At 38.6% G+C, this 12572-nt stretch overlaps 2 protein-coding genes across 9 annotated transcripts in view; one reads left to right on the forward strand and one right to left on the reverse strand.

Annotated features, from left to right (window-relative positions):
* Nucleotides 1-1165: 1165 nt before the first annotated feature.
* LOC116663525 (translation initiation factor IF-2-like) lies at nt 1166-5219 on the reverse strand. Its single transcript, XM_032479168.1, has 4 exons — nt 5128-5219; nt 3878-4055; nt 2305-2772; nt 1166-2226 (listed from the first exon to the last, which is right to left on the reverse strand). The coding sequence occupies exons 1-4, from the start codon at nt 5217-5219 to the stop codon at nt 1993-1995; spliced, it is 972 nt and encodes a 323-aa protein (XP_032335059.1). The 3' UTR covers nt 1166-1992.
* The window catches only part of IKZF2 (IKAROS family zinc finger 2), a 159490-nt gene continuing 149015 nt past the window's right edge, over nt 2098-12572 (forward strand). For 2 of the 8 annotated variants that reach the window (XM_032479932.1, XM_032479936.1), the window contains exons 1-4: nt 2767-2971; nt 4136-4239; nt 5740-5788; nt 6618-6725. In XM_032479932.1, coding sequence (XP_032335823.1) covers nt 5755-5788; nt 6618-6725 — 142 coding nt within the window. In that variant the 5' untranslated portion in view covers nt 2767-2971; nt 4136-4239; nt 5740-5754. Of the gene's footprint in view, nt 2238-2766; nt 2972-4135; nt 4240-5739; nt 5789-6617; nt 6726-12572 lie in introns of those variants that run through there. The other 6 variants (XM_014558901.2, XM_032479937.1, XM_032479933.1 and 3 more) reach the window with 5 other exon arrangements.

Consider the following 12572-nt stretch of genomic DNA (forward strand, 5'->3'; position numbering starts at 1 on the left):
ACTGCACTTTCTGGGGATACATTTTTCTGCACGGTATAACTATGAATGTACTTTAAAAATGTGTACAGTTATGGCAAAGGCTGGAAATACAGATATACTCTAACTGCTATAAAAATACTGTTGAGAAAAACCGAGAACAAAGTGAATGACTACAGTTTATACAAAGGTTCCTTCCCAAAAGTGGACTTGTGAGTTTCAGAGCCAGGATAATTCGACTCCAGACGAGAACTAGAACCCCTAGTCTTAGTATGTAAACATAATCTTGACTTCTTTGGGGTCAGGTGGATACATCATGATCTGCAAATGAGAGAGGAACATATGATGTTAAGAGGGGAATGTTTGCCAAATTGTCTAATTCTGGCAAATGGTCATGAGATCTTTACCATTCTCAAATTTGGGAGACATTACCCCCTGCCCAAATCTCCCATTCTTGGGGAGTCAAGGCCACTAAATGCCAAGTGTCTGAATACTTAGCCACTAGAGGGAGAGAGTGTGCCTCTGGTGATTAGCGAGCCAATGAAAGTAACTCACCAGAAGGATAGGCTTTCAAGGGAGCTAAATTAAGCTCTAATGAGGCAAAGACTACATCTACTGTGGTAGCTTTGGGGAACTTGCGGATGATTCCTTAAGACTTCACAACGAATCCTCTTCTATTAGAGAATTAAATTCCTTGAACTATCCAGATATTTCATCTTAATTTTGAATATGTTGTAATTCATCTTTTCTAAGGACATTCATAAACTTGCAGACACTTAATAAAAACAGTTAATTTTTAAGAGGGCAGTTTATGGCAATTTAGAAAAGTTTTGTTACCCTTTGTATATGGGGAATTTATATACTATGAGTAACAATGCAATTTTCTGTGCTAATTTAAGATTAAAATCTCTGCTATCTATTGAGATGGTTAAAATGATTTGTGGAGTTCTATGTTTGTTGTTTCCCGAATATGATTTTAAGAAAATTACTTTTAGTTAGGTAATTGACAGATAAGTTAAAAAATATGCCGCTTTACAACATATAACTCACAGGTGTTCTTAAAATCATCATAAAGTTGTTGCCAGCCTGAACCCAAATGATTTGCTCTCCAATGAAAACTGGTTTTTAAATTTTGTTTGTGGCACGGCACCAAATATCATTTTCCATAATTAAAAAAAAAACGAGCCTATTGATACAACTGTTGTTTAATAAATACAAGATATAAAATAAACTTTTAAAACATAATTCATTAAAAAATTTAAATACAGCATGATACAAGTCAGATAGCATCCATTATTTAGTGGGTTCCTTCCCCAACCCAAAATCTAAAGAAAAGACGTTATCCCAAATTTCCCAGACGTACAGAGTTGTTCCTAAGAAATAGTTGATGATTTTATTTTCAGTGTATCATTTCTGTTTCCTCAGCAGAAAAAAAACCTCAGCAACGATTTCTGGGATTCTTGAAAGGAGTAGGAGTACACTGCCTGCTTCTACTCTTTCAGCGTTGGTTTTCTTCACAATCTGCGATATGGTTTCTCAGAAATGACGTTTGGCAGTCCTGATAATTCCATGTGTTTTCAAACTTAAGCCACCCAGACTACACAGTTCAGTATTTTCAGCTCCTTTCATTTTCCTTTTCCCTTTAATTATACTAGTCTCTATTCCCTCTTTTTGCAAGTGTGGTCAACAAAGATGCTAAATGCTACTATCTGTCGAAAGAACATACATTTGTTTTTCTCATGACGATCCATGTAAGTTCTTCCCAAATACAAAAGCTGTGCTACCACTAACTGATGGGCAACACTTTACTCCTAACAACTTTTTGGACCCTCGCCCTTTCCTTTGACTTTGGTGTATGTGGCACATGCCTGGTGGAGAAAAAGCAAGTAAACACTCTAATTTTAAACTTGCACCGTAAAGCACTTTCAAAATAGTAATAGTTGAACTTCATCTCAGACCTGACTTTCCTTCTCGATCCATTCCCGAGGACCCCTCTATCCAGATTCGTGTCCTGGTCTACCGGGTGCCGTTTTCTGGAATCGCACCGCACAGTTTATTGCGAAGCTGAGTGGGTGGGTCCACGCGCACACCCAGACTCCGGCCAGGACGCCGATCCCGGAGCTCCGCGCCGCGCGCCTGGATCGCGGTCCCGCTCCCTTCGCCCGGCCTCACCACAAATCCCAGTTTGAAAGAAAACTTCACGAGGCCGAAATGAACCTCCCTTCGCCGTTGCAATTCTTCCTTCCGAGCCTGCAGAAAACGTGAGATTTACTGTGACTCGGGGGGGAGTGGATGGGGGCTGCGGAGGCGCTCTCGGAAGCGGGTTACCTGCTCCCTCTTTGGGGGCGGGCTCCGCCGTCCGGGGGCGCCGGGCCAGGGGCAACGCGGCGGGGCGCGCGGGTGGGCACGAGGGAGTGCGCGCGTCGCGGAGCCGCCGGGGCAGCACTTGTCCTGTAATCGATTGCCGAGCGCGCCGAGCGGCCCAGCGCGCAGACACGCGCACACGCGCCCTCGCCAGCCCGCGCGCACACACACACACACACACACACGCACACACACACACACACACACACACTCACAGGCGCCCAGGCGCCCAGGCCCCGCACACACGCACACAAGCGCGCGCGCGCACGTCCGCCCGCCCGCGCCCTGGGCCCGGCCGCCCGCCGCCGCCGCGGCCGCCGCCACCGCCAGCCCGCCCTCCGCCCGCGGGCGTCTGCGCGAGCCCGGCCGGCGGGGGAGATGTGCTCGGGCTCCGGCGGATCGGTTTCTCGGGGTTTGACCAGCTGTCCCGGGCTAACCCTGCTCCTCGCTGAAGATGGAGGAAGTAAAAACAGGATTACCCTTAGCTACAGCTCCACTGCCTTAGTTTCCACCACCAACTGCAGTGCACAAACACACGTTAGGCACAGGAAAGAAAGAAAGAGAGAGGACACACTAACAGTAAACACAAACAAAAGGGTGATGGGATTATTTTACTGCATGCACTGCTGAGGTAAATCTCCGCTTGGCTTTTGCGTGGTGAAGAACAGCTCTTGTTTTATTTGTCTTCTGATTCATAGATTATATATAAATATGTGTATCTGATTTGCAAAGGGGGGGAGTGTTTTCAAAGTTAAGTGTAATTATATATCATCTCGTTTTGCACTGTGATATGATCAAATGACTTGTTGCTGTTAACCAGTAATGATAATAATACTATAGATATTTTTCTCTGGGAGGGATGGGTTGTGGTTATGATTAGGATAATGATTTCTGTAAAGGACGCTTAGGGAATCTGGTTGAAGATGATGTCTTCTGTTTTAATTTATCGTCCCCTCCTTATAATCTTTTTCTGGGATGTTAATCGATTAATCAGTTCTCATTTCTATAGCTGTCATGGATTTGGGCTTGTTTTGCTTTGTTTTAACTTGAATTCCAAGAAAGATTGGGTAGACTGGAATAAATTGCAGCTGTCCAGACAGAAGGTAATATCCAGATCCTGTTGGAATTAAAAAAAAAAAAAAAAACCAACAACAAAAATCTGGTATGACACGTAAAAAGGCAGCAGTTAAATCACTTTGACAGTTCTGGTATGGGAGAAAGATGAAATTAAGATTTAATTTTTTTCTTTCTTTCTTTTTTGGCCAAGGGCGAAAAACAGTCCTGTGAAGTTGGCCTAGGTTCTTTGCTGGGTTCTCCCTGACTGTCCCTCCCCACTCCCCCCCCCCTCCCCTTTTCTTTCAGTTTTCTTGTCTTAGCTTTTGGTCGATTCTTAAGGAACCGGTGGATCAAGTTTTTTCTGTTCTTGTTAATCGCATTGCTGTAGCACTGACTGACCTCTCTCTGTGTGTGTCTTTTTTTTACCCCTTCTTTCCTGAAAGTACGTGGTGCCATTCCTGAGTGACTTTTCCTACTAGACCATCCCAAAGGGACGAGGGGGAGGGGTGAGACGAGGAGGAGGAGAAGGGGGGTGTTCCTTCTCTCTCACTTCTTGGTTTTGTTTATCAGCCGATCTGTTTGCTGGATTTGGGCTCGGAATGACCCACCTGTAAAGTGGTTTTCCTTCCTCCTCGCCTTGAACTCTGCAGGGGGCTTGGCTTGGAGGGGGCAAGGGAGGGAAAGAGAGAAGGGGGAAACACAAAAAAACTTCTTTCTTTCTCTCTCCGTTTATCTTCAGCCCGACATTGTCACCTCCTCTTTGAGGGGTTAGAAGAAGCTGAGATCTCCCGACAGAGCTGGAAATGGTGATGAATCTTTTTTAATCAAAGGACAATTTCTTTTGTATGTACATTTTGTTTCTCTTTCTCCTTTCCTTTCTTTCCTTCTCTGACGGTTAATAACCATTTCACTGATGGGGCAGACTTCTTTCGCTTCTCCCTGACGTTTCTTTTTTAATATGTGTTAAACGTGTACATTTTTAAAGAGATAAAACTCATTTGTAAAATATCCGAATGAAACTGCTCCTGCTCCCCTTTGAAACTTTACGGATGCCTTTCTTTAAAGCCTTATGTAATCATAGTTTGAAAGAATTTGATAACAGTACAGCAGGTTGAAATTTAAGTGCTATGTAGTGACTGAGTTGGGAATTTGATCTGATTATTCCATAAAGAAAGAAAGAAAAGTTTTTTGGGGGGTAGGGAGAGTGGTGGTGAAGGAGGGGAGGGGAGGGAGAAGGGAAGTGGTTTTGGAGACAAGAAGTGAAGCTGCCTGTTTTCCAGTAAGTAATGGAGAAATTCCAGGAGCCAGGGCTAAATATACTTGGCGATCAATACAGAAATGGCTCATTGTGAATAATTTAGCTGCTGGTGCAGTGAGAGTTTTGAAACTAAAGGCAAAAAGGACCAGGGCCAAAGGGAAAAAAGATAAGTAAAAATCTTCTCAGGACATGTCAATTCTTTAAACTTTCTTCTTCAAAGAATACGGTTAGCTTATCGATCTTTTCATTATGTGAAATCAAAGCTAGGGGGTGTCATCTCATACCACTTACTTTTGTTTCTGAGAATTAAGCTCTTGTTTTGTGTCATTGGTGCATGAAGATAATTCCCCAAACTTTAAAAAAGTGATGCCTTTCCCTGCAGCAAAAAAGTTTATGAATTTTTCAAAATCAGAATGCATTAAGTAGGCTCGGCATTAGTATCCAACCACGGTCTGGCAGGGAATTAAGGTTACATTGAACAGGTGCTTGCACAGAACTTGGGGTTGGCTAAAATGTCAATACAAGCCCGGGAGTTGGGTAACTGCTGCAGAAACCTTCGAGACATACTTGGGCACTAAGTGTTTTTGTTTTGTTTTGTTTTCTTATGTTTGTTTGTCCTCCCCCCATCCCTATTAGAACATGATGAACCAACTTGCAACAATTGTGAATAGAGCTATCTGTATACTCGGGAAGTCCTCAAACTGCAGCTTGATTGTGGGAAGTAGTGAATGGTAAAATACTCCAATCCCAGTTAAAGCTGGCACATTTGAGGTGTACCCCCTTCCTATTTTTTTCTTAAAAACCAAGTGAATTCTGATGAAAAGAGTCATTCCTTTTTTTGCCACAGCCCATCTCACAGCACCCTTATCTTTCCTATCCTATCTCCAGCAGGAATCAGATCATTTGCAGAAAGAGTTCAGTGACTTGCAAATGAGCACATACAGTTCACCGTAGTATGTTTCTTGGGCACACATTGCAGCGGCAGCAACATGGGCTAACTGCTTGGAGCTTCAAATAAGTTAAGCATTTAATGGCAGATTCTGAAAGGAATCATTGTGTTAAGGGTATAATCTTTTGTATTGCAGCGCTGCACTTTGACTATGGAAACAGAGGCTATCGATGGCTATATAACGTGTAAGTATTCATTTTCATGAGTCTGTTATTGGTAATAAAATTATGTTTGTGTTACCTGTATTTTAACTTCTGAATTTGAAGTTTTCATCAAGAATTGTGTACTCTTGTTTTTTATCTGTTCACAATTTCACCTTTTAAGTGAGTTGGAGAAAATAGCACAGAAGTGAAATAACAAGGAAATATAGGTATATACTTGCTCTGTTAAGGATATTATTTAAATCAGTAGTAGCTTAGCAGATCAGCACTTTCCTACTTGATTTTTTTTTTCGTTTACTTACTTTAAGTTTAGAACAGGTCAGATTACATATATGTCTACTAATGTGGAGTGTGCTAAATATTTACTACTCTGTAACCTAATTTTTCAGACACACAATGTGTAAGAGAATTCGCTTCCTTAAGTTGACATTTTTTTAGCCAACTCTCTTTTCAGACATCCAACTCTCTGAAAGCCAGCATTGTGGAAATGCTCATTATAAATACTGTCTGCTTAATGATTAGATTAGATGTTAAAAGAAAACTTTTTTTCCCCAACTAAAACTACTTTAGAAATCAACTACTCTGCTCGCCTTTATTATACAGTTAAGATCATTGTGATAATGAAATTTTGTCATTTTTTTTTTTTTTATTGTGGGTTGGTTGTGGCTTCTCGTCATTTCATTCGTTCCCTATGTATTTCTAAATGATATTTCCTTGTAGTTTCTTTTCAGGGAACAATGTATTTCATTAAAATGTCTAGGCTAGGCATGCCTTCTGTCTCTCTGATTACAAAGTTAGTAATTAGATTTGAGATGACAATGAGCAGAGACCAAAAGATTTTATTTTGTGAAAGCAGGTGACAATGAGCTTTCACCTGAAAGGGAGCACTCCAACATGGCTATTGACCTCACCTCAAGCACACCCAATGGACAGCATGCCTCACCAAGTCACATGACAAGCAGTAAGTCTTCATTTTATGATTTTTTTTCCCTATTTCTCTAGCGATAGACTTGAATTTGTGAGGTCTGTAGGGTCCTCTCACATTGTGGTGTAGCTGCTGCTATAGATTTTGTTAAAGAAAGAACCACACAGATTTATTCCTGTTCATTCTAGTGTCATAAAACATGAGTCTGCTTACTAGTCTGAACTACCCCAAGGTGGCATTTGGGAGCTGGTGCTTACCTGTATCAGGTAAGAAACGTGAGGCTTTGCTGGTGATTGTTTTGTCTTCAGGTTTATGACGATTTGTTTTTGTTGTTGGATAAAAAAATATGGAAACACGTCACTTCCAAAGGACTCTTCATAGTAAAAAAAAAAAAAGGAAGAAATAATTTTATATTGCCTTGGCAGAAAGCAGTGGTAGAATTGCAGTGTTACTTGCTTTTTTATTTACTTATTTTTTTAAACATGTGAAAGTTTCTTTTCCAAAGCATTGGAAGTAAAGTGTAATTGGTGGAGCTTGTTTATATCCATTTCTCTGACAAAGTGAAAGTGTTTTGTTTTAGACTGTCCAGAGAAAAACTGAGAAAATTTGGAAGGATGTTTTGAACTTGCAGGAACAGACAGTTTTGGCTGCTATTTTTGATAAAGGGTCATTCATTGATGTAGTAAACATTGCTTTTGAGTAATAAAACAGCAACTTACATGCTGTCAGTGACAGAGACAAAATATTAAAAATACGGTTTGTTTTCTCTTAATTATGTCTTAAAAGTTACAAGTGCAAATGTTCTGTTACTCTTACTTAAACATAATTTGAAATCTTGTGTTTTCCTTATACTTTGATATGTGTTATATTCTTATATAGAAAGGACATCTGACTTACATGTAAATATTAATACATTTATAATTTATATGTACATTATAAATAAATTTAATTTAGAAGTTTTCTATTTGGGTGATGTGTGAAAGAAAGGCATTTTCTTTCCTTTTTAAACAAAGATTTAATAACCAAAAAATCTGAATCATCTAGTGAATTATGAGCAAATTCTGATTATCCTGAGAGAACAAATTTTTCTTTCCACTTTCCTCTTATAATTTTCAGAACTGGACGTTCTTATAAAGCTACTGGCTTTGTGAGTAGTTAAGACTTCTGAATTACAAGCAAGAGTATATAGAGTACTAGTGAACACATTTTGCAGTTTATTAACTTTGAGTGATTCTATCTATTATCTTGAAATTTGGATTGAACTATGAATTTGCTTTCCTTACTCAAAAGCTTTTTTTTTTTTTTTTTAATTTTTATTAATGGGCAGCACTTCCTAGGAAGATTTCATTCTAGAAGCAGTCTGAAATTCCTTGGTCATGGAGAAAGAAGAATGAATAGTTAGGGAATGTATATTAAATTATAGTGCTAATCTCTTGTAAGGGATCTTGTAGCATTAATTTATTTTTTGCTGGTTGGGTATTGCTTTGATGAAAGTTATACTACTCTTGCGACATAAGGAGTACAATTTTTATATTTTAACATTTAGTGTTACTAGGTCCTTGGTAGAATAGATTTTTATTTCTCAGATAATTTTCATTTAATTTCCTAGAGAGTTAAGATAGATTGATACGCAATTTCTGTTAGCTTACTATTTAGCTATTGGCTCTAGAAACATTGAGTATATGGGGTGGATAATAGTGGTTAATCAGACTTTGTCTTCCCCAGCCGCCACTTGAATATCAGCAGGAAAATGCTTGTTAATGGGTTAATTAGCTCCTTTATTTGTCAACTTGATTTTGGTTTTGCAAGTACTCCTTTCCAAAAGGCAGTTCACTCATTTATTTTAAATAAACATTGCAGAGTTGTAGGCATGATCAGCTTGAACCAATAAGAACTGTACTTTTGCCATCTGAGTTTTTCTCACCCAACAGCAGTAAAATTATGTTTGGTAAAGAGGATTTGTTTGTTTTGTTTTGCTTTTTAACTTACTAGCCTGCAGCAATTTCACGTTAGTATAGTTTTCGGCTAAGCTGCACGTGTTTTCATGTTCTTTCCCAAAGAGTTGCAGGTTAAATATTTTGGCTCTCACTTCAGAGCTGTCTGTTGTATCCTTTATGTAGCCTCTATTTACAGTATCTAGGTTACCCACTTAGGTGTTAGATGGAGAAGATACCCATTTTTCTTCTCTGTTAGATTTAGGAGCACACCAGCATTTTAGATGGCCAAAGCAAATAGTGCTGGAGAGGGACTCTTGTCTGTTAATTAGAACAAGAGACCTAGAATCGGTCACTCAGATGTTTTTTCTGTGACTTGGAATAATTTTTTGTGCGTGTGTGACTTGTCAAATCACTTGTGTCTGAGATCACGAGTTGTCCTAAATCCCTTTGTATGCATTGTTGACTTTATTATATGAAAAGAATTATGTATTTTCTACATTTGTTATATCTTCAAATAGTCTTCCTAAAGGGCTGTTACTTCCAAAAACAGAATTGCAATTTTGATTGAAAGTATTAGAGCCAAAGGTAAATATGAAAACCTTTATGATGGAAAAAGGTAGCCTTCGTAGCAGCAAGGAGAGGACAGGAACATATGTGTAAGAGGGAGAAAGTTATTTTGAAACAGTTTAGGAAAAATAAAAGAATTAAAACCTTTGATTTTTATAAGATAGCTATCATTCTAGCAGTGAAGTATCAGTGCATGGGATAGCCCACTTATTTTGGCTTTAAGAAAGTGGTCAGTTTTACTGTGAGGTCCTAGTCATTTGTTTAGGTTATTTGATGACTGTTCTAAGATGAAGAGCATCTGTACAACTTGCTGCCAGCCATTGTATGAAAAATAATGACAGCAGCTATCATTATTTGACAGTGCTAGAAGGGAGCACTGGTGACTTGGGAGAGAACTAAAAATGTTACGATGCCTGACAGTTTTTGGTTTTAAAAAAAATTCGGCAGGTAAGATCATCTTCAAAAGAACTAAGAGGTATTAGTGATCTGAACATTTTGTAATGACTACTTCCTATGTTTCCGAGTGAATTCTCTTAGAGAACTTTAGACTGTTTCTTCTGGAATAAGGCTGTCTTTGATAAGAAGATGGGCATTTTTGCCTGAGATCATTAGTGTACATATTGAGTCTGCTGACAATCTTTGGTGTCAGGGATGACAGTATATGCCTTGATGGCTACTGGAAATACACAGTGTTAAGTGATTTTAAAAATAGAACCTGGAAGTTAAGAATCTGAGACAGACAACTCAGACAGGACAATATAAAAATAATCTGTATTGTATTTCAGCCCATCAGATGAGACTTATTTTGTGATTCCTTCGGTTTCTGGGTTAGCTTATTTCCAATTCTTGTATAGTTGCCTGAGTATCAGTTTCAAATTGTTCTGTACCTGCTGCTCACTCTTTTGAAAAATTTTTAAGTTTCAAAAAATTGTAATTAATCTTATTTTTCTTATTATCATCTACTTTTATGATGCCAGTAGGTAAATTTTCTTTGGAGATAGCTAATGATGTGAAAATACATTGTGACACAAATTTTGTTTCTATTACTTTAATACCTTTACATGGATCAACTTTGCAGTCAACACCATTTATCAGTCAGTTTGATGGCCAGGTGGCATGTATGGAATTAGACGAAGTAGTAATTCTAGTTTTACAAGACTCTGACCAATAATCAGGTCAGGGAATCTAGTTTATTCTTTTCAGAGTACTTCACATTCATTTTTTTTCCTTAGCTAGTTTCCATTTTTAGAACCTAGTGAAGCATAAGTATGTTACGATTTCTATATTTCTTGTGTGGAAATGGAGGCTTGAAGGAATCAGTTGACCTCTTAGGTACCTTAGCAGAGGGATAAAGTTGTCAGGATTGGAACATGAAACTGATATTACCTTGTGGGTGAATTAGATCACTTCACTAATATCTCTCTATGGCGTCATAATCCCAGGGTGCCCACCATGTCCAGTACTGACCCATGTTTTAGTGACAAAAACAGTATTACAGAAGTACAATAGGATTATTAAGAGGGTGGAGTGATAACAGATAATCTCGTTAAGCAGATGCTCTAATGCACTTTTAAAAATATAGCTTATGTTACGGGACTCACCAGCTTTCTGAGTTGTCGTCTGTAGCTTGGTTTGGCAGTCACCCTTGGTTGGATTTCCATGGGACACACCCTAATATAACACCAGATGGGCTTGATGTAAAAGCTCATTCTGTTTTGAACTGTAGTGCTTCAGTTTGTGTATATACCCCACATACCTTACATTTAGGTTTTACTTGTTAGGAAAATTCTTTAAAAAGTTTGATTTGATTTCTTTACTCCTATCAAAGGTAAGTGTCACGGCCATGTACCAAAAGAAAAGAAAAAAGGCACTGAAGGAAGTATGTGTGAGCAGGGAAGTAACAGCAAAATTGCTGTGTTTTTTCCTTTGTGCCTCATTCTGCACTGCCCCCCACACCCGCCCCCGCATCTTTTTAGGCTGCTTCGGAGAGTAAATGTCTGCCTGGGAAAAACAAAACAACTTACTGTAAAAGTGTTATTTTTATTGCCTCTATCTTTGTACAAATTTGTCTTCTCCACTGGAAATACATTAAAAACGGATGTAACATGATTTGTTAGGTTCTACTGGGAGTCTTCCTTCAAGCCGTAATGAATTGAGATCTCTGGGTCCCATGTTCTTCTCTCCTAACTTGGAATATGGATATATTTTGATTTTATAATGTTCTGAAAGATCAATAGCAGGGTCACAGTCGGACAATGAGGTAGACTGCTTGTTTTTCTTTGCTTTTTTCCCTTTATATCTGTTTATATAAAATATATTTATTGATTGGGTAGTATTTTCCTTTTGTGAATTAACCAAGACACAGAATATCTCTGCTTTGAAATCGGTAGTGTATTTTGGAACTATTTCCCTTATTATAAATGTTTAATCAGCACTGGAGTGAGAGAAAGAAGAGGGGCATAATTTATTGAGTATATAAAGGATGCCCAGCACTATGCTAGATGCATCCATATTATTTCACTCAGTCTCCTCCGCCACAGCTCTGTGAAGGAAGTAGTTACTCTGTTTTACAATACAGAAAACTCAGAAGCAGTAGATTGCAAGTGGTTAAAGATATGGGCTTTGGAGTTATGCAGGCATGTGTTAGAATTCTTGCTTTGCCAGCAACTTGCTGTGTGACTTTAGGCATGTTACTTCACAGTGCTGAGCTCCAGTTTCCTTATCTGTAGAATGGGGATAAACAATACCCATCTCAGTGGACTGTTGTGAAGGTTAAATGAGGCAATACATGCAAAAAAAAAAAAAAAAAACCAAAAAACTTAGCACAGTTCCTGACACATGCAATTATCCAGTAAATAATCACTGCTGCTATCACTCAGAGCAGTCAAGATGCTTTTACATCAACCCATGACTCATAAAAGTGTTTTTCCCCACCAAATCCATATCTGTTTGAAATTCAAGTCTCTTTGCTCTTTCCATTTTACTACATAGGTTCATGGAATGGAGAAAGGCATTTCTAATAATTTAGAGTAAAAGTTGAAGGAAAAAAACCCCTCTATTATTTGAAGCATCTATGAAGATTTTGGTTAAGAAAGAAGTAGAATTCATCTATATGCTAGAAATTTTTTGTATTGGGTTTCAGCCTTCCTGAGCCTAGTTTTATGTTTTTGGCTATATGCAGAGAAAATTACTTTTCATTGGTGCTCCAAAGGCACCGGTCATTAAGAATGAAAAAAGAAATAGTCCTCTTAATAGAGTAACCTATGCATATCTAGAATCAGTTCTTCTTTTTGAAAACCTCTGTCTAAAATTTCACCTTATTGGATGCTGCTAGTAGTACCATAAATTCTCATTTGATGATACCTAATCAAGTAGTAAG

The sequence above is a fragment of the Camelus ferus genome, chromosome 5, assembly GCF_009834535.1.
Source record: "Camelus ferus isolate YT-003-E chromosome 5, BCGSAC_Cfer_1.0, whole genome shotgun sequence".
NCBI lineage: Eukaryota > Metazoa > Chordata > Mammalia > Artiodactyla > Camelidae > Camelus > Camelus ferus.